The following is a 27,534-nucleotide window of genomic DNA, read 5'->3' as shown; positions in this document are numbered from 1 at the left end:
TGGGGCTGACTGTAGATACTGACCCAGGGGTACAGACTGGGGCTGACTGTAGATACTGACCCAGGGGTACAGACTGGGGCTGACTGTAGATACTGACCCAGAGGTACAGGCTGGGGCTGACTGTAGATTTTGACCCAGGGGTACAGGCTGGGGCTGACTGTAGATACTGACCCAGGGGTACAGACTGGGGCTGACTGTAGATACTGACCCAGGGGTACAGACTGGGGCTGACTGTAGATACTGACCCGGGGTACAGACTGGAGCTGACTGTAGATACTGACCCAGGGGTACAGACTGGAGCTGACTGTAGATATTGACCCAGGGGTACAGACTGGGGCTGACTGTAGATACTGACCCAGGGGTACAGGCTGGGGCTGACTGTAGATACAGACCCAGGGGTACAGACTGGAGCTGACTGTAGATATTGACCCAGGGGTGCAGACTGGGGCTGACTGTAGATACTGACCCGGGGTACAGACTGGAGCTGACTGTAGATACTGACCCAGGGGTACAGACTGGAGCTGACTGTAGATACTGACCCAGGGGTACAGACTGGAGATGACTGTAGATACTGACCCGGGGTACAGACTGGAGCTGACTGCAGATACTGACCCGGGGTACAGACTGGAGCTGACTGTAGATATTGACCCAGGGGTACAGACTGGGGCTGACTGCAGATACTGACCCAGGGGTACAGACTCGGGCTGACTGTAGATACTGACCCAGGGGTACAGACTCGGGCTGACTGTAGATTTTGACCCAGGGGTACAGACTGGGGCTGACTGTAGATACTGACCCAGGGGTACAGACTGGAGCTGACTGTAGATATTGACCCAGGGGTACAGACTGGGGCTGACTGTAGATACTGACCCAGGGGTACAGACTGGAGCTGACTGTAGATACTGACCCAGGGGTACAGACTGGGGCTGACTGTAGTTACTGACCCAGGGGTACAGGCTGGGGCTGACTGTAGATATTGACCCAGGGGTACAGGCTGGAGCTGACTGTAGATACTGACCCAGGGGTACAGACTGGAGCTGACTGTAGATACTGACCCAGGGGTACAGACTGGGTCTGACTGTAGATACTGACCCGGGGTACAGGCTGGAGCTGACTGTAGATACTGACCCAGGGGTACAGACTGGGGCTGACTGTAGATACTGACCCAGTGGTACAGGCTGGGGCTGACTGTAGATACTGACCCAGGGGTACAGGCTGGGGCTGACTGTAGATACTGACCCAGGGGTACAGGCTGGAGCTTACTGTAGATACTGACCCAGGGGTACAGGCTGGGGCTGACTGTAGATACTGACCCAGGGGTACAGACTGGGGCTGACTGTAGATACTGACCCAGGGGTACAGACTGGTGCTGACTGTAGATACTGACCCAGGGGTACAGACTGGTGCTGACTGTAGATACTGACCCAGGGGTACAGGCTGGAGCTGACTGTAGATACTGACCCAGGGGTACAGACTAGGGGCTGACTGTAGTTACTGACCCAGGGGTACAGACTGGGGCTGACTGTAGATATTGACCCAGGGGTACAGGCTGGGGCTGACTGTAGATACTGACCCAGGGGTACAGACTCGGGCTGACTGTAGTTACTGACCCAGGGGTACAGGCTGGTGCTGACTGTAGATACTGACCCAGGGGTACAGACTGGGGCTGACTGTAGATACTGACCCAGGGGTACAGGCTGGAGCTGACTGTAGTTACTGACCCAGGGGTACAGGCTGGGGCTGACTGTAGATATTGACCCAGGGGTACAGACTGGGGCTGACTGTAGATACTGACCCAGGGTACAGGCTGGGGCTGACTGCAGATACTGACCCGGGGTACAGGCTGGGGCTGACTGTAGTTACTGACCCAGGGGTACAGACTGGGGCTGACTGTAGTTACTGACCCAGGGGTACAGGCTGGTGCTGACTGTAGATACTGACCCAGGGGTACAGGCTGGAGCTGACTGTAGTTACTGACCCAGGGGTACAGGCTGGGGCTGACTGTAGATATTGACCCAGGGGTACAGACTGGGGCTGACTGTAGATACTGACCCAGGGGTACAGACTGGGGCTGACTGTAGATACTGACCCAGGGGTACAGGCTGGAGCTGACTGTAGACACTGACCCAGGGGTACAGACTGGGGCTGACTGTAGATACTGACCCAGGGGTACAGACTGGGGCTGACTGTAGATACTGACCCAGGGGTACAGGCTGGAGCTGACTGTAGATACTGACGCAGGGGTACAGGCTGGGGCTGACTGTAGATACTGACCCAGGGGGTACAGACTGGAGCTGACTGTAGATACTGACCCAGGGGTACAGGCTGGGGCTGACTGTAGATACTGACCCAGTGGTACAGACTGGGGCCGACTGTAGATACTGACCCAGGGGTACAGACTGGGGCTGACTGTAGATACTGACCCGGGGTACAGACTGGGGCTGACTGTAGATACTGACCCAGGGGTACAGGCTGGAGCTGACTGTAGATACTGACCCAGGGGTACAGACTGGGGCTGACTGTAGATACTGACCCAGGGGTACAGACTGGGGCTGACTGTAGATACTGACCCAGGGGTACAGACTGGGGCTGACTGTAGATACTGACCCAGGGGTACAGGCTGGGGCTGACTGTAGATACTGACCCAGGGGTACAGGCTGGGGCTGAATGTAGATACTGACCCAGGGGTACAGACTGGAGCTGACTGTAGATACTGACCCAGGGGTACAGACTGGAGCTGACTGTAGATACTGACCCAGGGGTACAGACTGGGGCTGACTGTAGATACTGACCCAGGGGTACAGACTGGGGCTGACTGTAGATTTTGACCCAGGGGTACAGACTGGGGCTGACTGTAGATACTGACCCAGTGGTACAGGCTGGGGCTGACTGTAGATACTGACCCAGGGGTACAGGCTGGGGCTGACTGTAGATACTGACCCAGGGGTACAGGCTGGAGCTTACTGTAGATACTGACCCAGGGGTACAGGCTGGGGCTGACTGTAGATACTGACCCAGGGGTACAGACTGGTGCTGACTGTAGATACTGACCCAGGGGTACAGACTGGTGCTGACTGTAGATACTGACCCAGGGGGACAGGCTGGAGCTGACTGTAGATACTGACCCAGGGGTACAGACTAGGGGCTGACTGTAGTTACTGACCCAGGGGTACAGACTGGGGCTGACTGTAGATATTGACCCAGGGGTACAGGCTGGGGCTGACTGTAGATACTGACCCAGGGGTACAGACTCGGGCTGACTGTAGTTACTGACCCAGGGGTACAGGCTGGTGCTGACTGCAGATACTGACCCAGGGGCACAGACTGGGGCTGACTGTAGATACTGACCCAGGGGTACAGGCTGGAGCTGACTGTAGTTACTGACCCAGGGGTACAGGCTGGGGCTGACTGTAGATATTGACCCAGGGGTACAGACTGGAGCTGACTGTAGATACTGACCCAGGGGTACAGACTGGGGCTGACTGTAGATACTGACCCAGGGGTACAGACTGGGGCTGACTGTAGATACTGACCCAGGGGTACAGACTGGGGCTGACTGTAGATACTGACCCAGAGGTACAGGCTGGGGCTGACTGTAGATTTTGACCCAGGGGTACAGGCTGGGGCTGACTGTAGATACTGACCCAGGGGTACAGACTGGGGCTGACTGTAGATACTGACCCAGGGGTACAGACTGGGGCTGACTGTAGATACTGACCCGGGGTACAGACTGGAGCTGACTGTAGATACTGACCCAGGGGTACAGACTGGAGCTGACTGTAGATATTGACCCAGGGGTACAGACTGGGGCTGACTGTAGATACTGACCCAGGGGTACAGGCTGGGGCTGACTGTAGATACAGACCCAGGGGTACAGACTGGAGCTGACTGTAGATATTGACCCAGGGGTGCAGACTGGGGCTGACTGTAGATACTGACCCGGGGTACAGACTGGAGCTGACTGTAGATACTGACCCAGGGGTACAGACTGGAGCTGACTTAGATACTGACCCAGGGGTACAGACTGGAGATGACTGTAGATACTGACCCGGGGTACAGACTGGAGCTGACTGCAGATACTGACCCGGGGTACAGACTGGAGCTGACTGTAGATATTGACCCAGGGGTACAGACTGGGGCTGACTGCAGATACTGACCCAGGGGTACAGACTCGGGCTGACTGTAGATACTGACCCAGGGGTACAGACTCGGGCTGACTGTAGATTTTGACCCAGGGGTACAGACTGGGGCTGACTGTAGATACTGACCCAGGGGTACAGACTGGAGCTGACTGTAGATATTGACCCAGGGGTACAGACTGGGGCTGACTGTAGATACTGACCCAGGGGTACAGACTGGAGCTGACTGTAGATACTGACCCAGGGGTACAGACTGGGGCTGACTGTAGTTACTGACCCAGGGGTACAGGCTGGGGCTGACTGTAGATATTGACCCAGGGGTACAGGCTGGAGCTGACTGTAGATACTGACCCAGGGGTACAGACTGGAGCTGACTGTAGATACTGACCCAGGGGTACAGACTGGGTCTGACTGTAGATACTGACCCGGGGTACAGGCTGGAGCTGACTGTAGATACTGACCCAGGGGTACAGACTGGGGCTGACTGTAGATACTGACCCAGTGGTACAGGCTGGGGCTGACTGTAGATACTGACCCAGGGGTACAGGCTGGGGCTGACTGTAGATACTGACCCAGGGGTACAGGCTGGAGCTTACTGTAGATACTGACCCAGGGGTACAGGCTGGGGCTGACTGTAGATACTGACCCAGGGGTACAGACTGGGGCTGACTGTAGATACTGACCCAGGGGTACAGACTGGTGCTGACTGTAGATACTGACCCAGGGGTACAGACTGGTGCTGACTGTAGATACTGACCCAGGGGTACAGGCTGGAGCTGACTGTAGATACTGACCCAGGGGTACAGACTAGGGGCTGACTGTAGTTACTGACCCAGGGGTACAGACTGGGGCTGACTGTAGATATTGACCCAGGGGTACAGGCTGGGGCTGACTGTAGATACTGACCCAGGGGTACAGACTCGGGCTGACTGTAGTTACTGACCCAGGGGTACAGGCTGGTGCTGACTGTAGATACTGACCCAGGGGTACAGACTGGGGCTGACTGTAGATACTGACCCAGGGGTACAGGCTGGAGCTGACTGTAGTTACTGACCCAGGGGTACAGGCTGGGGCTGACTGTAGATATTGACCCAGGGGTACAGACTGGGGCTGACTGTAGATACTGACCCAGGGTACAGGCTGGGGCTGACTGCAGATACTGACCCGGGGTACAGGCTGGGGCTGACTGTAGTTACTGACCCAGGGGTACAGACTGGGGCTGACTGTAGTTACTGACCCAGGGGTACAGGCTGGTGCTGACTGTAGATACTGACCCAGGGGTACAGGCTGGAGCTGACTGTAGTTACTGACCCAGGGGTACAGGCTGGGGCTGACTGTAGATATTGACCCAGGGGTACAGACTGGGGCTGACTGTAGATACTGACCCAGGGGTACAGACTGGGGCTGACTGTAGATACTGACCCAGGGGTACAGGCTGGAGCTGACTGTAGACACTGACCCAGGGGTACAGACTGGGGCTGACTGTAGATACTGACCCAGGGGTACAGACTGGGGCTGACTGTAGATACTGACCCAGGGGTACAGGCTGGAGCTGACTGTAGATACTGACGCAGGGGTACAGGCTGGGGCTGACTGTAGATACTGACCCAGGGGGTACAGACTGGAGCTGACTGTAGATACTGACCCAGGGGTACAGGCTGGGGCTGACTGTAGATACTGACCCAGTGGTACAGACTGGGGCCGACTGTAGATACTGACCCAGGGGTACAGACTGGGGCTGACTGTAGATACTGACCCGGGGTACAGACTGGGGCTGACTGTAGATACTGACCCAGGGGTACAGGCTGGAGCTGACTGTAGATACTGACCCAGGGGTACAGACTGGGGCTGACTGTAGATACTGACCCAGGGGTACAGACTGGGGCTGACTGTAGATACTGACCCAGGGGTACAGACTGGGGCTGACTGTAGATACTGACCCAGGGGTACAGGCTGGGGCTGACTGTAGATACTGACCCAGGGGTACAGGCTGGGGCTGAATGTAGATACTGACCCAGGGGTACAGACTGGAGCTGACTGTAGATACTGACCCAGGGGTACAGACTGGAGCTGACTGTAGATACTGACCCAGGGGTACAGACTGGGGCTGACTGTAGATACTGACCCAGGGGTACAGACTGGGGCTGACTGTAGATTTTGACCCAGGGGTACAGACTGGGGCTGACTGTAGATACTGACCCAGTGGTACAGGCTGGGGCTGACTGTAGATACTGACCCAGGGGTACAGGCTGGGGCTGACTGTAGATACTGACCCAGGGGTACAGGCTGGAGCTTACTGTAGATACTGACCCAGGGGTACAGGCTGGGGCTGACTGTAGATACTGACCCAGGGGTACAGACTGGTGCTGACTGTAGATACTGACCCAGGGGTACAGACTGGTGCTGACTGTAGATACTGACCCAGGGGGACAGGCTGGAGCTGACTGTAGATACTGACCCAGGGGTACAGACTAGGGGCTGACTGTAGTTACTGACCCAGGGGTACAGACTGGGGCTGACTGTAGATATTGACCCAGGGGTACAGGCTGGGGCTGACTGTAGATACTGACCCAGGGGTACAGACTCGGGCTGACTGTAGTTACTGACCCAGGGGTACAGGCTGGTGCTGACTGCAGATACTGACCCAGGGGTACAGACTGGGGCTGACTGTAGATACTGACCCAGGGGTACAGGCTGGAGCTGACTGTAGTTACTGACCCAGGGGTACAGGCTGGGGCTGACTGTAGATATTGACCCAGGGGTACAGACTGGAGCTGACTGTAGATACTGACCCAGGGGTACAGACTGGGGCTGACTGTAGATACTGACCCAGGGGTACAGACTGGGGCTGACTGTAGATACTGACCCAGGGGTACAGACTGGGGCTGACTGTAGATACTGACCCAGAGGTACAGGCTGGGGCTGACTGTAGATTTTGACCCAGGGGTACAGGCTGGGGCTGACTGTAGATACTGACCCAGGGGTACAGACTGGGGCTGACTGTAGATACTGACCCAGGGGTACAGACTGGGGCTGACTGTAGATACTGACCCGGGGTACAGACTGGAGCTGACTGTAGATACTGACCCAGGGGTACAGACTGGAGCTGACTGTAGATATTGACCCAGGGGTACAGACTGGGGCTGACTGTAGATACTGACCCAGGGGTACAGGCTGGGGCTGACTGTAGATACAGACCCAGGGGTACAGACTGGAGCTGACTGTAGATATTGACCCAGGGGTGCAGACTGGGGCTGACTGTAGATACTGACCCGGGGTACAGACTGGAGCTGACTGTAGATACTGACCCAGGGGTACAGACTGGAGCTGACTGTAGATACTGACCCAGGGGTACAGACTGGAGATGACTGTAGATACTGACCCGGGGTACAGACTGGAGCTGACTGCAGATACTGACCCGGGGTACAGACTGGAGCTGACTGTAGATATTGACCCAGGGGTACAGACTGGGGCTGACTGCAGATACTGACCCAGGGGTACAGACTCGGGCTGACTGTAGATACTGACCCAGGGGTACAGACTCGGGCTGACTGTAGATTTTGACCCAGGGGTACAGACTGGGGCTGACTGTAGATACTGACCCAGGGGTACAGACTGGAGCTGACTGTAGATATTGACCCAGGGGTACAGACTGGGGCTGACTGTAGATACTGACCCAGGGGTACAGACTGGGGCTGACTGTAGATACTGACCCAGGGGTACAGGCTGGAGCTGACTGTAGATACTGACCCAGGGGTACAGACTGGGGCTGACTGTAGATACTGACCCAGGGGTACAGACTGGGGCTGACTGTAGATACTGACCCAGGGGTACAGACTGGGGCTGACTGTAGATACTGACCCAGGGGTACAAACTGGGGCTGACTGTAGATACTGACCCAGGGCTACAGACTGGGGCTGACTGTAGATATTGACCCAGGGGTACAGACTGGGGCTGACTGTAGATACTGACCCAGGGGTGCAGACTGGAGCTGACTGTAGATACTGACCCAGGGGTACAGACTGGGGCTGACTGTAGATACTGACCCAGGGGTACAGACTGGGGCTGACTGTAGATACTGACCCAGGGGTACAGACTGGGGCTGACTGTCGATACTGACCCAGGGGTACAGACTGGGGCTGACTGTAGATACTGACCCAGGGGTACAGACTGGGGCTGACTGTAGATACTGACCCAGTGGTACAGACTCGGGCTGACTGTAGATACTGACCCAGGGGTACAGACTGGGGCTGACTGTAGATACTGACCCAGTGGTACAGGCTGGTGCTGACTGTAGATACTGACCCAGGGGTACAGACTGGAGCTGACTGTAGATACTGACCCAGGGGTACAGACTGGGGTCTGACTGTAGATACTGACCCAGGGGTACAGACTGGGGCTGATTGTAGATACTGACCCAGGGGTACAGACTGGAGCTGACTGTAGATACTGACCCAGGGGTACAGGCTGGGGCTGACTGTAGATACTGACCCAGGGGTACAGACTGGGGCTGACTGTAGATACTGACCCAGGGGTACAGGCTGGGGCTGACTGTAGATACTGACCCAGGGGTACAGACTCGGGATGACTGTAGATACTGACCCAGGGGTGCAGGCTGGGGCTGACTGTAGATACTGACCCAGGGGTACAGGCTGGGAGCTGACTGTAGATACTGACCCAGGGGTACAGGCTGGAGCTGACTAGATACTGACCCAGGGGTACAGACTGGTGCTGACTGTAGATACTGACCCAGGGGTACAGGCTGGGGCTGACTGTAGATACTGACCCAGGGGTACAGGCTGGAGCTGACTAGATACTGACCCAGGGGTACAGGCTGGGGCTGACTGTAGATACTGACCCAGGGGTACAGACTGGGTCTGACTGTAGATACTGACCCAGGGGTACAGACTGGGGCTGACTGTAGATACTGACCCAGGGGTACAGACTGGGGCTGACTGTAGATACTGACCCAGGGGAACAGGCTGGGGCTGACTGTAGATACTGACCCAGGGGTACAGACTGGTGCTGACTGTAGATACTGACCCAGGGGTACAGACTGGGGCTGACTGTAGATACTGACCCAGGGGTACAGACTGGAGCTGACTGTAGATACTGACCCAGGGGTACAGACTGGGGCTGACTGTAGATACTGACCCAGGGGTACAGACTGGGGCTGACTGTAGATACTGACCCAGGGGTACAGACTGGGGCTGACTGTAGATACTGACCCAGGGGTACAGACTCGGGCTGACTGTAGTCACTGACCCAGGGGTACAGACTGGAGCTGACTGTAGATACTGACCCAGGGGTACAGGCTGGGGCTGACTGTAGATACTGACCCAGGGGTACAGGCTGGAGCTGACTGTAGATACTGACCCAAGGGTACAGACTCGAGCTGACTGTTGATACTGACCCAGGGGTACAGACTCGGGCTGACTGCAGTTACTGACCCAGGGGTACAGGCTGGAGCTGACTGTAGATACTGACCCAGGGGAACAGGCTGGGGCTGACTGTAGATAATGACCAGGGGTACAGGCTGGAGCTGACTGTAGATACTGACCCAGGGGTACAGGCTGGAGCTGACTGTAGATACTGACCCAGGGGTACAGGCTGTGGCTGACTGTAGATACTGACGCAGGGGTACAGACTGGGGCTGACTGTAGGTACTGACCCAGGGGTACAGGCTGGGGCTGACTGTAGATACTGACCCAGGGGTACAGGCTGGGGCTGACTGTAGATACTGACCCAGGGGTACAGACTGGAGCTGACTGTAGATACTGACCCAGGGGTACAGACTGGGGCTGACTGTAGATACTGACCCAAGGGTACAGACTGGGGCTGACTGTAGATACTGACCCAAGGGTACAGACTGGGGCTGACTGTAGATATTGAGCCAGGGGTACAGGCTGGTGCTGACTGTTGATACTGACCCAGGGGTACAGACTGGGGCTGACTGTAGATACTGACCCAGGGGTACAGGCTGGGGCTGACTGTAGATACTGACCCAGGGGTACAGACTGGGGCTGACTGTAGATACTGACCCAGGGGTACAGGCTGGTGCTGACTGTAGATACTGACCCAGGGGTACAGGCTGGGGCTGACTGTAGATACTGACCCAGGGGTACAGGCTGGGGCTGACTGTAGGTACTGACCCAGGGGTACAGACGGGGGTGACTGTTGATACTGACCCAGGGGTACAGGCTGGGGCTGACTGTAGATACTGACCCAGGGGTACAGACTGGGGCTGACTGTAGATATTGACCCAGGGGTACAGACTGGGGCTGACTGTAGATATTGACCCAGGGGTACAGACTGGGGCTGACTGTAGATATTGACCCAGGGGTACAGACTGGGGCTGACTGTAGATACTGACCCAGGGGTACAGACTGGGGCTGACTGTAGATACTGACGCAGGGGTACAGACTGGGGCTGACTGTAGGTACTGACCCAGGGGTACAGGCTGGAGCTGACTGTAGATACTGACCCAGGGGTACAGGCTGGGGCTGACTGTAGATACTGACCCAGGGGTACAGACTGGGGCTGACTGTAGAAACTGACCCAGGGGTACAGACTGGGGCTGACTGTAGATACTGACCCAGGGGTACAGGCTGGGGCTGACTGTAGATACTGACCCAGGGGTACAGGCTGGGGCTGACTGTAGATATTGACCCAGGGGTACAGACTCGGGCTAGGTGATGTTTGCAGTGTGATATAACATGTATTAATTGTCTTTCATGAATGGGGAGTGATGTTACAATTGGTTGATATTTTCCTGTGCGCGGTATTTAGTGTACTGATGGATGCGTCCGCATCAAATTCCGTTTTTTTGTTGCTCCTTTTGACCTCTGTTGAGCCCAGCGCTGCTCGGGCCTCTCAGCCCTGCTCGGGATCCTTGGTGCTCACTCGTCCGACAGCTGCCTGTGGACGGAAGCTACTTTCACCTCTCCTGTGACTTGTGTCAGGTGTAAATCAAGGATCTGGTGAGAAAAGGAGCCGAATGATTCTGGTGCAACCCAAATTGAACAAAGGTCTTCGTTGCATTTGCTGCTACCTGCCCACAATTTATCAGACACTGAATTCACCCTGGCGTGATGGGATTTTAAATCTTGACTTTAAATGGCTGTTCACTCCTCCTCTATAACCATGTCCCAAATAACAGGACTCCTGTCCTCTATAACCATGTCCCTAGTAACAGGACTTCCGTCCTCTATAACCATGTCCCCAGTAACAGGACTCCCGTCCTCTATAACCATGTCCCCAGTAACAGGACTCCCATCCTCTATAACCATGTCCCCAGTAACAGGACTTCCGTCCTCTATAACCATGTCCCCAGTAACAGGACTTCCGTCCCCTATAACCATGTCCCTAGTAACAGGACTCCCGTCCTCTATAACCATGTCCCCAGTAACAGGACTCCCGTCCTCTATAACCATGTCCCCAGTAACAGGACTCCCGTCCCCTATAACCATGTCCCCAGTAACAGGACTCCCGTCCTCTATAACCATGTCCCCAGTAACAGGACTCCTGTCCTCTATAACCATGTCCCAGTAACAGGACCCCCGTCCTCTATAACCAGGTCCCCAGTAACAGGACTCCCGTCCTCTATAACCATGTCCCCAGTAACAGGACTCCTGTCCCCTATAACCATGTCCCTAGTAACAGGACTCCCGTCCCCTATAACCATGTCCCCAGTAACAGGACTCCCGACCTCTATAACCATGTCCCCAGTTACAGGACATAAGAACATAAGAAATAGGAGCAGGAGTAGGCCAGTCGGCCCCTCGAGCCTGCTCCGCCATTCAATAAGATCATGGCTGATCTGATCCTAACCTCAAATCTACTTCCACTCTCCATCCCACCCGAACCCATGTGATCTCCCGGGAGAGGCGAAAAACCAGATAAAAAACCCAATGGCCAATTTGGGAGAAAAAATCTGGGAAATTTCTCTCCGACCCATCTAGGCGATCGAAACTCGTCCAGGAGATCACTCTGTCCCTGTATTTCCTGCAGTACTTAACTTCTGTAAAAGGTGATCTCCACCCCAGCCAGGAACAGGCCCAATTTACTCTTGAAGGACTCCTAGCTGGCAGCCTGTTCCCGAGGTCTCCACTAATCCCTGTGAATAGAACCATCTCCTGAAATCTAACACAGAATTAGAACACAAGAAGTAGGAGCAGGACCAGGCTACACGGCCCCTGGGCCCGCTCCGCCACCCACAGGGCCATGACTGATCCGAACCTAGACTCGTGTCCAATTTCCTGCCTGCTCCCCGTAACCCCTAATTCCCTTTACTTCTAGGAAACTGTTTATTTCTGTTTTAAATTTATTTAATGATGTAGCTTCCACAGCTTTCTAGGGCAGCAAATTCCACAGACCTACTACCCTCTGAGTGAAGAAGTTTCTCCTCATCTCAGTTATGAAAGAGCAGCCCCTTATTCTAAGATTATGCCCCCAGTTCTAGTTTCACCCATCATTGGGAACATCCTCACCGCATCCACCCGATCAAGCCCCTTCACAATCTTATATGTTTCAATAAGATCGCCTCCCATTCTTCTGAACTCCAATGAGTAGAGTCCCAATCTACTCAACCTCTCCTCATATGTCCACCCCCTCATCCCCGGGATTAACCGAGTGAACCTTATTTGTACTGCCTCGAGAGCAAGTATGTCTTTTCTTAAGTATGGACACCAAAACTGTACGCAGTATTCCAGGTGCGGTCTCACCAATACCTTGTATTACTGCAGCAATACCTCCCTGTTTTTATATTCTATCCCCCTAGCAATAAAAGCCAACATTCCATTGGCTTTCTTGATCACCTGCTGCACCTGCATACTAACTTTTTGAGTTTCGTGCACCAGGACCCCCAGATCCCTTTGTACTGCAGTACTTTCCAGTTTCTTGCCATTAAGATAATAACTTGCTCTATGATTTTTCCTGCCAAAGTGCATAACCTCACACTTTCCAGTATTGTATTCCATCTGCCAAATCTCTGCCCACTTACTTAGCCTGTCTATGTCCCTTTGCAGGTTTTTTATGTCCTCCTCACTCACTACTTTCCCTCCCATCTTTGTATTATCTGCAAACTTTGATATGTTACACTCGGTCCCCTCCTCCAAATCGTTAATATAGATTGTAAAGAGTTGGGGACCCAGCACTGACCCCTGCGGAACACCACTAGTTACTGATTGCCAGTCTGAGAATGAACCATTTATCCCAACTCTCTGCTTTCTGTTAGATAACCAATCCTCCACCCATGCCAGAATATTACCCCCAATCCTGTGATTTTTTTTATCTTGAGCAATAATCTTTTGTGTGGTACCTTGTCAAATGCCTTTTGGAAGTCTAAATACACTACGTCCACTGGTTCCCCTTTATCCACCCTGTATGTTACGTCCTCAAAGAACTCAAGCAAATTTGTCAAACGTGACTTCCCCTTCATAAAACCATGCTGACTTTGTCCTATTAAATTATGTTTATCCAAATGTCCCGTTACTGTGTCCTTAATAATGGACTCCAAAATTTTACCAACCACAGATGTTAGGCTAACTGGTCTATAGTTTCCAGCCTTCTGCCTACTACCCTTTTTAAATAAGGGTGTTACATTAACAGTTTTCCAATCTGCCGGGACCTTTGCTGAGTCCAGGGAGTTTAGGAAAATTATTACCAATGCATCCACAATCCCTACCGCCACTTCCCTCAAGACCCTAGGATGTAAGCCATCAGGTCCAGGGGATTTATCCGCCTTGAGTCCCATTATTTTACCAAGTACCACCTCCTTAGTGATTTTAATCGTATTTAGCTCCTCCCCCCCCTAGAGCCCCCTGTTTGTCCAGTGTTGGGATATTCTTAGTGTCCTCTACCGTAAAGGCTGAAACAAAATAATTGTTCAGTGTTTTTGCCATCTCCATATTTCCCTCCATTAATTTCCCGGTCTCATCCTCTAAGGGGCCATCATTTACTTTAGCCACCCTTTTTCTTTTTATATAACTATAAAAACTCTTGCTAACTGTTTTTAAATATTTTTTGCTAATTTACTTTCATAATCTATCTTCCCTTTCTTAATCAATCTTTTAGTTATTTTTTGCTGGCTTTTGAAGACTTCCCAATCTTTTGTCCTCCCACTAGATTTGGCTACCTTATATGCCCTTGTTTTTAGTCGGATACTATCCTTAATTACTTTACTTAGCCACGGATGGCTGTCATTTCTTTTACACCCTTTTTTCCTCCGTGGAATATATTTTCTTTGAAAGTTGTAAAATAACTCCTTAAATGTACACCACTGATCATGTACCATCTTACCCTTTAATCTATTTTCCCAGTTCACTCTAATCAATTCCTCTCTCATACCTTCATAGTCTCCTTTATTCAAGCTCAGTACGCTTGTTTGAGATCCAACCTTCTCACCCTCTAATTGAATATGGAATTCAACCATGTTATGGTCACTCATTCCAAGGGGATCCTTTACTAGGACATTTTTAATTAATCCTGACTCATTACACAGGACCAGATCTAAGGTTGCTTGCCCCCTGGTCGGTTCAGTTACATACTGCTCAAGAAACCCATCCCTAATACACTCAATGAACTCTTCCTTAAGGCTGCCCTGCCCAATTTGATTTGTCCAGTTAATATGATAGTTAAAATCCCCCATAATTATAGCTGTTCCCTTATTACAAGCCCCAACTATTTCCTGATTAATACTCCGTCCAACAGAGTTGCAGCTGTTAGGAGGCCTATAGACTACGCCCACTAGTGTTTTTTTTCCCCTTATTATTCCTTATCTCCACCGAAACTGTTTCACTATCCTGATCCTTTGACCCAATATAATTTCTCTGTATTACAGTGATTCCTTCCTTTATTAACATAGCCACCCCACCTCCCCTTCCTTCCTGCCTGTCCTTCCTGATTGTTAAATACCCTGGTATGTTTAATTCCCAGTCATGGTCACCCTGCAGCCATGTTTCTGTAATGGCCACGAGATCATACCCATATGTAGTTATTTGTGCCGTTAACTCGTCCATTTTGTTACGAATGCTATGTGCATTCAGATAAAGAACATTCAAATATGTTTTGTGACACTTAGTTCCTGCTTTTTCCCCTTTTACTACTTTACCTTTTACTCCATACCTTCTGTCCCTTCCTGACATGCTCCGGTTTTTAATTCCCCTACTGCTACCTAAGTCTATGACCTTCTCCGTTGTCATTTTTATTATTTGCTCTCTAGGAACCTCCCCCCCCACTAATTAGTTTAAAGCCCTCTCTACAGCCCTAGTTGTATGATTCGCCAGGATTCTAGTCCCAGCACTGGCCAAGTGAAGTCCGTCCCAACGGAACAGCTCCCTCCTGCCCCAGTACTGGTGGCAGTGTCCCAGGAAGCAAAACCCATTTCTCCCACACCAGTCTTTGAGCCACGCATTTAACTCTTTAATTTTATTTATCCTAGTCAAATTCGCTCGTGGCTCAGGTAATAATCCAGAGATTATTACCCTTGAGGTTCTGTTTTTTAATTTGACCCCTAGCTGCTCATACTCCTTTAACAGAACCTTCTTCCTTGTCCTGTCTACGTCGTTTGTACCAACATGGACCACGACAACTGGATCCTCCCCCTCCCACTCCAAGTTTCTTTCCAGCCCAGAAGAGATGTCCTTAACCCTGGCACCGGGCAGGCAACACAGCCTTTGGGATTCCCTCTCTCGACTGCAGAGAACCCTATCTATCCCCCTAATGATACTACCCCCTACCACTAGAACATTTCTTTTTACTCCCCCCATTTGAATGGCCCCCCGCTCCACGGTGCTGTGGCCAGGTTGCTCATCCCCCCCCCCCCCCTGCAGTCCCCGCTCCCGCCCTCACTGGGAGTAAGAACCTCGAACCTGTTTGACAAGAGCAAGGGCTGCGGCTCCTCCAACACTAGCTCCTGGATCCCTGTACCTGCCTCACTCATAGTCACACTGTCCTGTCCCTGACCACGGATTACATCTGAATTAATTAATGTCATAGGTGTGACTACCTTCTGAAACATAGAGTCCAGGTACTTCTCCCCCTCCCTGATGTGCCGCAGTGTCTGAAGCTCGGTCTCAAGCTCATTAACACGGAGCCTGAGTTCCTCTAGCAGCAAACACTTATCGCAAATGTAATCACCGTGCGCCTCAATGGGGTCCACCGGCTCCCACATTTCGCAACAGTAACACATCACCTGTTCACACATTTCTATGTAATTAATAAAATTTCTTATTATTAGTTATGAAGGCCCTCTGCCCCGATATAGATGATGAATATCACACCACTATTTAATAGGACTTACCAACTTATAAAGGTATAACAGAGAAGGAAGAGGACCTACCAACCAGCTGATCACCTACCTCCCTTTTGAATGCTGTCTGTGGGGCCTGTTAGGTTCAATCGTCTTGCTGCTCTGCTTCTGCAGTGCTGACTAAGTCTGAGAGTGGGAAACAAAACAGGGCAGAAACACCCCCTCACCTCCCACTTGCCCGAACTCTCTCACTTACCAAACTCTCCTTGCACTCAACGCCACCGCACTCGCGCTGCCGCACTCGGCCCGCCCCTTTTTAAACCCGGATTCTACTTCCGGTTTAAACTCCCCAACAGTTTAATTTACTTTAATAAATTAAACTTACTTCAGAAAATTTAATTTACCCTTCACTTAAACTCACTAAATAAACTTAAATAACTTTTCTCTCACTTACCAAACTCTCCTTGCACTCAACGCCACTCCCGTCCTCTATAACCATATCTCCAGTAGCAGAACTCCCGTCCTCTATAACCATGTCCCTAGTAACAGGACATCCCTTCCTCTATAACCATGTCCCTAGTAACAGGACTCCCGTCCTCTATAACCATGTCCCCAGTAGCAGGACTCCCGTCCTCTGTAACCATATCTCCAGTAGCAGGACTCCCGTCCTCTATAACCATGTCCCTAGTAACAGGACATCCCATCCTCTATAACCATGTCCCTAGTAACAGGACTCCCGTCCTCTATAACCATGTCCCCAGTAGCAGGACTCCCGTCCTCTGTAACCATATCTCCAGTAGCAGAACTCCCATCCTCTATAACCATGTCCCTAGTAACAGGACTCCCGTCCTCTATAACCATGTCCCTAGTAACAGGACTCTCGTCCTCTATAACCATGTCCCTAGTAACAGGACACTCGTCCTCTATAACCATGTCCCTAGTAGCAGAACTCCCGTCCTCTATAACCATGTCCCTAGTAACAGGACTCCTGTCCTCTATAACCATGTCCCTAGTAACAGGACTCCCGTCCTCTATAACCATGTCCCTAGTAACAGGACTCCCGTCCTCTATAACCATGTCCCCAGTAGCAGGACTCCCGTCCTCTGTAACCATATCTCCAGTAGCAGAACTCCCATCCTCTATAACCATATCTCTAGTAGCAGAACTCCCGTCCTCTATAACCATGTCCCTAGTAACAGGACTCTCGTCCTCTATAACCATGTCCCTAGTAACAGGACTCTCGTCCTCTATAACCATGTCCCTAGTAACAGGACTCTCGTCCTCTATAACCATGTCCCTAGTAACAGGACTCTCGTCCTCTATAACCATGTCCCTAGTAACAGGACTCTCGTCCTCTATAACCATGTCCCTAGTAGCAGAACTCCCGTCCTCTATAACCATGTCCCTAGTAACAGGACTCCCATCCTCTATAACCATGTCCCTAGTAACAGGACTCCCGTCCTCTATAACCATGTCCCCAGTAGCAGGACTCCCGTCCTCTGTAACCATGTCCCTAGTAACAGGACTCCCGTCCCCAGTAACAGGACTCCCATCCCCAGTAACAGGACTCCCGTCCCCTATAACCGTGTCCCCAGTAACAGGACTCCCGTCCCCAATAACCATGTCCCCAGTAGCAGGACTCCCGTCCCCTATAACCATGTCCCCAGTAACAGGACTCTCCTACCTTTCCAGACTATTCCTGCGCTCTGCAGCGAGACATCCTTCTCCAGGGTCGGATCTACATCTCGGAAAACTGGGTTTGTTTCTACAGCAACATCTTCCGCTGGGAGACGCTGGTGAGAGTCACCGATTGGTTCAAATCGCGACGGGGGAATTTAACTCGAGCGACGACACTCCGGTCGGGTTTGGGGAGTCGTGTCGGGTTTGGGGGCTCGGGTCGGGTTTGGGGGCTCGGGTCGGGTTTAGGGGCTCCGTTTACTCCCTCTCATTAATACACGTCGGGTGAGCTGCTCTCCCTGGTCAAAGTTCCCAATGCAACTCACTGTCTCTGAGCCAGTGGCTCACCTGGTCACAGGAACAGGAGGAGGTCATTCAGCCCTTCGAGCCTGTTACACAGGAACAGGAGGAGGTCATTCAGCCCTTCGAGCCTGTTACACAGGAACAGGAGGAGGTCATTCAGCCCCTCGAGCCTGCTACACAGGAACAGGAGGAGGCCCATTCAGCCCCTCGAGCCTGTTACACAGGGACAGGAGGAGGCCCATTCAGCCCTTCGAGCCCGTTACACAGGGACAGGAGGAGGCCCATTCAGCCCTTCGAGCCTGTTACACAGGAACAGGAGGAGCCCATTCAGCCCCTCGAGCCTGTTACATAGGAACAGGAGGAGGTCCATTCAGCCCCTCGAGCCTGTTACCCAGCAACAGGAGGAGGCCCATTCAGCCCTTCGAGCCTGTTACACAGGAACAGGAGGAGCCCATTCAGCCCCTCGAGCCTGTTACATAGGAACAGGAGGAGGTCCATTCAGCCCCTCGAGCCTGTTACACAGGAACAGGAGGAGGCCCATTCAGCCCCTCGGGCCCGTTACACAGGAACAGGAGGGGGCCCATTCAGCCCCTCGAACCTGTTTCACAGGGACAGGAGGAGGCCCATTCAGTCCCCTCGAGCCTGTTACACAGGAACAGGAGGAGGCCCATTCAGTCCCCTCGAGCCTGTTACACAGGAACAGGAGGAGGCCCATTCAGCCCCTCGAGTCTGTTACACAGGAACAGGAGGAGGCCCACTCAGTCCCCTCGAGCCTGTTACACAGGAACAGAAGGAGGCCATTCAGCCCCTCAAGCCTGTTACACAGGAACAGGAGGAGGCCATTCAGCCCCTCAAGCCTGTTACACAGGAACAGGAGGAGGCCCATTCAGCCCCTCGAGCCCGTTACACAGGGACAGGAGGAGGCCCATTCAGTCCCCTCGAGCCTGTTACACAGGAACAGGAGGAGGCCCATTCAGTCCCCTCGAGCCTGTTACACAGGAACAGGAGGAGGTCCATTCAGCCCCTCGAGCCTGTTTCACAGGGACAGGAGGAGGCCCATTCAGTCCCCTCGAGCCTGTTACACAGGAACAGGAGGAGGCCATTCAGCCCCTCGAGCCTGTTACACAGGAACAGGAGGAGGCCATTCAGCCCCTCGAGCCTGTTACACAGGAACAGGAGGAGGCCCATTCAGCCCCTCGAGCCTGTTACACCAGTTAGATCATTGCTGATCTGTATCTTAACTCCATCTACCCACCTTGGTTCCGTAACCCTTAATACCCTCACCCAACAAAAATCTATCAACCTCAGTCTTGAAATTTTCAATTGACCCCCAGTTTCAGCAGCTTTTTTGGGGGAGAGAGTTCCAGATTTCCACCACCCTTTGGGTGAAGAAGTGCTTCCTGACATCGCCCCTGAACAGCCCGGCTCTAATTTTAAGGTTCTGCCCCCGTTGTTCTGGACTCCCCCCACCAGAGGAAATAGTTTCTCTCTCTAGCCTATCAAATCCTTTAATCATCTCAAACACCTCGATTAGATCCCCCCTTAATCTTCTAAACTTCAGGCAAGACAAGCCCAGTCTGTGGAACCTGTCCTCGTGATTTAACCCTTTCAGCCCCGGGTATCATTCTGGTGAATCTGCGCTGCTGCCTCTCCGAGGCCGGTGTATCATTCCTGAGGTGCGGGGCCCAGAACTGGATGCAGTGACTCCGGCTGCATAAAAAAAGTTAGTCAAACACGATTTACCTTTAACAAACCCATGCTGGCTTTCATTTATTAACCCATATTTTTTTCAGGTTCCAATCAATTTTGTCCTGGATTATTGTCTCTGAAAGTTTCTCCACCACCACCGTCAGGGCTAGGGTTAGATCATAACAACTCGCTCCGTAAAACAATTCTCCTCATCCCTCCTCTACTTCTTTTGCCAATTACCTTAAATCTGTGTCCTCTGGTTACCGACCCTTCTGCCATTAGAAACAGTTTCTCCTTCGTTACTCGATCAAATCCTCTTATGATTTCAAACGCCTCTATTAAATCTCCACTTAACCTTCTCTGCTCTAAGGAGAACAACCCCAGCTTCTCCAGTCTCTCCACATCACTGAAGACCCTCATCCCTGGGACCATTCTGGTCAATCTCCCCTTAACCTTCTCTGCTCTAAGGAGAACAATCCCAGCTTCTCCAGTCTCTCCACATCACTGAAGTCCCTCATCCCCTGGTACCATTCTGGTCAATCTCCACTTAACCTTCTCTGCTCTAAGGAGAACAATCCCAGCTTCTCCAGTCTCTCCACATCACTGAAGTCCTTCATCCCTGGGACCATTCTGGTCAATCTCCCCTTAACCTTCACTGCTCTAAGGAGAACAATCCCAGCTTCTCCAGTCTCTCCACATCACTGAAGTCCCTCATCCCTGGGACCATTCTGGTCAATCTCCACTTAACCTTCTCTGCTCTAAGGAGAACAATCCCAGCTTCTCCAGTCTCTCCACATCACTGAAGTCCTTCATCCCTGGGACCATTCTGGTCAATCTCCCCTTAACCTTCACTGCTCTAAGGAGAACAATCCCAGCTTCTCCAGTCTCTCCACATCACTGAAGTCCCTCATCCCTGGTACCATTCTGGTCAATCTCCCCCTTAACCTTCTCTGCTCTAAGGAGAACAACCCCAGCTTCTCCAGTCTCTCCACATCACTGAAGTCCCTCATCCCCGGTACCATTCTGGTCAATCTCCCCTTAACCTTCTCTGCTCTAAGGAGAACAATCCCAGCTTCTCCAGTCTCTCCGCATTACTGAAGTCCCTCATCCCTGGTACCATTCTGGTCAATCTCCCCTTAACCTTCTCTGCTCTAAGGAGAACAATCCCAGCTTCTCCAGTCTCTCCACATCACTGAAGTCCCTCATCCCTGGTACCATTCTGGTCAATCTCCCCCTTAACCTTCTCTGCTCTAAGGAGAACAACCCCAGCTTCTCCAGTCTCTCCACATCACTGAAGTCCCTCATCCCTGGAACCATTCTGGTCAATCTCCCCTTAACCGTCTCTGCTCTAAGGAGAACAACCCCAGCTTCTCCAGTCTCTCCACATCACTGAAGTCCCTCATCCCTGGAACCATTCTGGTCAATCTCCCCTTAACCTTCTCTGCTCTAAGGAGAACAACCCCAGCTTCTCCAGTCTCTCCACATCACTGAAGTCCTTCATCCCTGGGACCATTCTGGTCAATCTCCCCTTAACCTTCTCTGCTCTAAGGAGAACAACCCCAGCTTCTCCAGTCTCTCCACATCACTGAAGTCCCTCATCCCTGGGACCATTCTGGTCAATCTCCCCTTAACCTTCTCTGCTCTAAGGAGAACAATCCCAGCTTCTCCAGTCTTTCCACATCACTGAAGTCCCTCATCCCTGGGATCATTCTGGTCAATCTCCTCCTTAACCTTCTCTGCTCTAAGGAGAACAACCCCAGCTTCTCCAGTCTCTCCACATCACTGAAGTCCCTCATCCCTGGTACCATTCTGGTCAATCTCCCCTTAACCTTCTCTGCTCTAAGGAGAACAATCCCAGCTTCTCCAGTCTCTCCACATCACTGAAGTCCCTCATCCCCAGTACCATTCTGGTCAATCTCCCCCTTAACCCTCTCTGCTCTAAGGAGAACAACCCCAGCTTCTCCAGTCTCTCCACATCACTGAAGTCCCTCATCCCTGGTACCATTCTGGTCAATCTCCCCTTAACCTTCTCTGCTCTAAGGAGAACAACCCCAGCTTCTCCAGTCTCTCCACATCACTGAAGTCCCTCATCCCTGGGACCATTCTGGTCAATCTCCCCTTAACCGTCTCTGCTCTAAGGAGAACAACCCCAGCTTCTCCAGTCTCTCCACATCACTGAAGTCCCTCATCCCTGGGACCATTCTGGTCAATCTCCCCTTAACCTTCTCTGCTCTAAGGAGAACAATCCCAGCTTCTCCAGTCTTTCCACATCACTGAAGTCCCTCATCCCTGGGATCATTCTGGTCAATCTCCTCCTTAATCTTCTCTGCTCTAAGGAGAACAATCCCAGCTTCTCCAGTCTCTCCACGTAACTGAAGTCCCTCATCCCTGGTACCATTCTGGTCAATCTCCTCAATCTTCTCTGCTCTAAGGAGAACAATCCCAGCTTCTCCAGTCTCTCCACATCACTGAAGTCCCTCATCCCTGGGACCATTCTGGTCAATCTCCTCCTCACCCTCTCTAAGGCCTTGACATCCTTCCTAGAGTGTGCGGGGCCCAGAATTGGACACAATACTCCAGCTGAGGCCTAACCAGTGTTTTATAAAGGTTTAGCATAACTTCCTTCCTTTTATACTTTGTTCCTCTATTTATAAAGCCACAGCCCCCGTATGCCTTTTTAAGAGCCTTCTCAACGTGTCCTGTGTCCTGCCTCCTTCAAAGGTTTACAACAACAACAAAATGTCCCAAGGCCCTTCACAGGAGTGTTACAAGACACACTCTTGTGGGTGGTGGAGGAGATTACAGAGATAGGGAGGGCCAAGGCCGTGGAGTGACTTGAAAACAAGGATGAGAATTTTGAAATCGAGGCGCTGCTTAACCGGGAGCCAATGTAGGTCAGCGAGCACAAGGGTGATGGGTGAACGGGTCTTGGTGCGAGTTAGGACACGGGCAGCCGAGTTTTGGATCACCTCAAGTTTATGTAGGGTAGAATGTGGGAGGCCAGCCAGGAGTGCGTTGGAATAGTCAAGTCTAGAGGTAACAAAGGTGTGGATGAGGGTTTCAGCAGCGGATGAGCTGAGGCAAGGGCAGAGACGGGCGATGTTACGGAGATGGAAATGGGCGGTGTTATGCTGCGGATATGTGGTCGGAAGCTCATTTCAGGGTTAAATATGACATGAAGGTTGTGAACAGTGTGGTTCAGCCTCAGACAGATGTTAGGGAGAGGGATGGAGTTGGTGGTTAGGGAACAGAGTTTGTGGCAGGGCCGAAAACAATGGCTTCAGTCTTCCCAATATTTAATTGGAGAAACTTTTTGCTCATCCAGAACTGGATGTCAGACAATTTAGAGACAGTGGAGGGGTCGAGAGAAGTGGTGGTGAGGTAGAGCTGGGTGCCATCAGCGTACATGTGGAAACTGGTGCTGTATTTTCGGATGATGCCGCCAAGGGGGCAGCATGTAGATGAGAAATAGGAGGGGGCCAAGGATAGATCAGGAAGAAAAGCCATTGCAGGTGATTCTCTGGCTACAATTAGATAGATAAGGATGGAACCAGGTGAGTGCAGTCCCACCCAGCTGGACGACGGTGGAGAGGCGGAGGAGGATGGAGTGGGTCATCCGTGTCAAAAACTGCAGACAAGTCAAGAAGGACGAGGAGGGAAAGTTTACCATAAAGGATGTCATTTGAGGCTTTGATGAGAGCCGTTTCGGTACTGTGGCGGGGCGGAAACCTGATTGGAGGGATTCAAACATGGAGTTGCGGGAAAGATGGGCACGGATTTGGGAGGCGACAACACGTTCAAGGAATTGGGAGAGGAAAGGGAGGTTGGAGGAGGGGTGGTAATTTGCAAGGACGGAGGGGTCAAGGGTTGGATTTTTGAGGAGAGGGGTGATGACGGCAGATTTGAGGGAGGGGGGGACAGTACCTGAGGAGAGAGAACCGTTAACAATGTCAGCTTACATGGGAGCCCGAAAAGGAAGTTGGGTGGTCAGCAGTTTGGTGGGAATAGGGTCGAGGGAGCAGGAAGTGGGTCTCGTGGACAAGATGAACGTGGAGAGGTCATGAGGGAAGATCGGAGAGAAAGGTTTGAGTTCAGGGCTAGGGCGGGCGGGGGGGGGGGAACCTTAGAGGAAGTTTGGCCCGGTGGGCTAGGGGAAGGAAGGGAAGTGGCAGAGGCAGCTGAACTGATGGTCTCAATCTTAGAGACAAAGAAGTCCATGAGCTCCTTACACTTGTTGTCGGAGGTGAGAGTGGAGGAAACAGGGGAGAGGGGTTTAAGAAGACGGTTAGCAGTAGAGAATAGAAGCCGGGGTTTATCTTTGCATTCCAGAATGATTCTGGAATAGTGAGCAATTTTGGTAGACGAGAGGAGGACCCGACAATGCTTTATGTGGTCCAGCCAGATCTGGCGGTGAATGGCTAAACCAGTTGTCTACCATCTCCGTTCAAGTCTGCGTCCCCTGTTTGTGCACAAGTACCCCTGGACTCTGTTCCACCACCCTCTTTAAAATTGTACCATTTAGTTCATACTGTCGGTCCTCAATCTTCCAAATTGTATCACTTCATAGTTCTCTGCTTTAAATTTCATCTACCATGTGTCTGCCCATTCCACATTGTTCTTCCACACAGATCACCCTTCAGTTCAAGGACATTACAGGCGTCACAAAGGAGAAGACAGCAAAGCTCATCCCCAACGCCATTCAGATCTGCTCAGACACTGAAAGGGTAAGTTATGGAGTAAGGGATCGGGATCGCTATCGGGGGGCGGAGGCGAGTTGGGCTGTGCGTCTGGTCAAACCCACCTAAATGTTCAATGTGGAGCGGCGCCCTACAGAGAGTTTGGGTTCGGAGCCTCACCTCGCCTCACCTCGGCCTCTGCCCAGCAAGGTACAGTGGCCGAGTGGTTACAAGACTGGATTATAACAATCCAGAGGGTCGTGAATTTAATGTCCATTGTGTCAAGCTGGTCAGTCATCAGAAAATGACCTTGCAATCTCGGGATTGTTGTAAAAACCCAATTGGTTCACTAACGCCCCACCCAGTCTGGCCTACACGTGACTCCAGTCTCACCCTGTGCGGATGGTTCTTAACGCATTTTTCTATTTCATGCAGCACTTCTTCACATCGCTTGGAGCTCGAGATCGGAGTTACCTGTTGATATTCCGACTGTGGCAGCGTGCACTCGTGGAAAAGGTCGGAAATCACCCCATCGTGTGTAAAGGAATTGAATGAAAGCACTTGTTATAGTCAGGAATGATTGAATGTTTCTGTCAGGGAGAGAAGCCAATGGCCCACCTAAAATGGCAGTCCCGGGCCACAAAGCCGAGCAGGATCCCACCATGCATCCAGATCCCACCTTCGATACTGTTAAAGATGCGAGGGTTACCTTCTGGGAGAGTAAAAATCAGCCAGGGTTCCTGCTCCTGATCACTGTCCAGTGACCCCTGGGTTAGAGAGAGAGGGGAAATCAGCCAGGGTTCCTGCTCCTGATCACTGTCCAGTGACCCCTGGGTTAGAGAGAGAGGAAATCAGCCAGGGTTCCTGCTCCTGATCACTGTCCAGTGAGCCCTGGGTTAGAGAGAGGGGAAATCAGCCAGGGTTCCTGCTCCTGATCACTGTCCAGTGACCCCTGGGTTAGAGAGAGAGGGGAAATCAGCCAGGGTTCCTGCTCCTGATCACTGTCCAGTGACCCCTGGGTTAGAGAGAGAGGGGAAATCAGCCAGGGTTCCTGCTCCTGATCACTGTCCAGTGACCCCTGGGTTAGAGAGAGAGGAAATCAGCCAGGGTTCCTGCTCCTGATCACTGTCCAGTGACCCCTGGGTTAGAGAGAGGGGAAATCAGCCAGGGTTCCTGCTCCTGATCACTGTCCAGTGACCCCTGGGTTAGAGAGAGAGGGGAAATCAGCCAGGGTTCCTGCTCCTGATCACTGCTCAGTGACCCCTGGGTTAGAGAGAGGGGAAATCAGCCTGGGTTCCTGCTCCTGATCACTGCCCAGTGACCCCTGGGTTAGAGAGAGATGGGAAATCAGCCAGGGTTCCTGCTCCTGATCACTGTCCAGTGACCCCTGGGTTAGAGAGAGGGGAAATCAGCCAGGGTTCCTGCTCCTGATCACTGTCCAGTGACCCCTGGGTTAGAGAGAGGGGAAATCAGCCAGGGTTCCTGCTCCTGATCACTGTCCAGTGATCCCTGGGTTAGAGAGAGAGGGGAAATCAGCCAGGGTTCCTGCTCCTGATCAATGCCCAGTGACCCCTGGGTTAGAGAAAGAGGAAATCAGCCAGGGTTCCTGCTCCTGATCAATGCCCAGTGACCCCTGGGTTAGAGAGAGAGGAAATCAGCCAGGGTTCCTGCTCCTGATCAATGCCCAGTGACCCCTGGGTTAGAGAGAGGGGAAATCAGCCAGGGTTCCTGCTCCTGATCACTGTCCAGTGACCCCTGGGTTAGAGAGAGGGGAAATCAGCCAGGGTTCCTGCTCCTGATCACTGTCCAGTGACCCCTGGGTTAGAGAGAGGGGAAATCAGCCAGGGTTCCTGCTCCTGATCACTGCCCAGTGACCCCTGGGTTAGAGAGAGGGGAAATCAGCCAGGGTTCCTGCTCCTGATCAATGCCCAGTGACCCCTGGGTTAGAGAGAGGGGAAATCAGCCAGGGTTCCTGCTCCTGATCACTGTCCAGTGACCCCTGGGTTAGAGAGAGGGGAAATCAGCCCGGGTTCCTGCTCCTGATCACTGCCCAGTGACCCCTGGGTTAGAGAGAGGGGAAATCAGCCCGGGTTCCTGCTCCTGATCAATGCCCAGTGACCCTGCTGGAGAGGGATTGCATGTAGAAACCAGCGAGTACAGGAAGGGACGCCGCTGTGGTGTTCTTCATGGATAACTTTCAAACAAGAGGGATGGCCACTTGGGGGAGGTGACTGGGAGCCTGTGAAAGCCAAGGCCAGCATCAGTGCTTGTCACAGGCACTGGGTGTGCAATGAGGCTCTAATTGCTCATCTACATGCGTTTCACACATTGTGTGTGTGTGTGCATTCCCTGTGCTCACAGGAATGGAGCCCCTACCCCAGCGTTTTTAATACCAGCTGCTACCTCCCTTTGTCACCTTTCCCCAGGTGACTTCTATCCAGTTTACAGGGTGTTGGGGGAGAGGCAACGCAACTCGCTTGTGTTGGCTCCAACTGGGAGAGATGGGATTCTGTTTCCAGTGCGTGTCTCACTGTCTTTACTGCTCTTCACAGCCTCTTCCTAACCGTGAGCTCTGGCACATTGTGCACCAGTGTTACGGCGCCACGCTTGGCCTCTCCAGCGATGATGCTGACTACATGCACACTGCCAGCGCCTTCAACGGAAAGGGGTACGTGCCGCGCAGTGAGGGCAGCATGTTTCGAACACTGACAGCTTCAGACTGAGCTGCATGTGCAAGAAATCAGCAGCTAGAAAGGTTGATTAAAAATACTATCTTTATACCAGTGCTGGTTCCATTTTT

At 52.4% G+C, this 27,534-nt stretch overlaps 1 protein-coding gene across 1 annotated transcript in view; it reads left to right on the top strand.

Moving 5' to 3' along the window:
* The window catches only part of LOC147110192 (protein Aster-B-like), a 50,145-nt gene that overhangs the window by 13,487 nt on the left and 9,124 nt on the right, over positions 1 to 27,534 (top strand). Inside the window, exons 5-8 of the mRNA XM_086004119.1 lie at positions 18,082 to 18,185; positions 24,687 to 24,782; positions 25,170 to 25,250; positions 27,287 to 27,402. Of these exons, the coding sequence (XP_085860245.1) occupies positions 18,082 to 18,185; positions 24,687 to 24,782; positions 25,170 to 25,250; positions 27,287 to 27,402 (397 nt within the window). The remainder of the gene's footprint in view (positions 1 to 18,081; positions 18,186 to 24,686; positions 24,783 to 25,169; positions 25,251 to 27,286; positions 27,403 to 27,534) is intronic.

The sequence above is a fragment of the Somniosus microcephalus genome, chromosome 12, assembly GCF_052327205.1.
Source record: "Somniosus microcephalus isolate GS21.2 chromosome 12, FLI_Smic_1.0, whole genome shotgun sequence".
Taxonomy (NCBI): Eukaryota; Metazoa; Chordata; class Chondrichthyes; order Squaliformes; family Somniosidae; genus Somniosus; species Somniosus microcephalus.
This window is presented reverse-complemented; position numbering and strand designations above follow the sequence as displayed.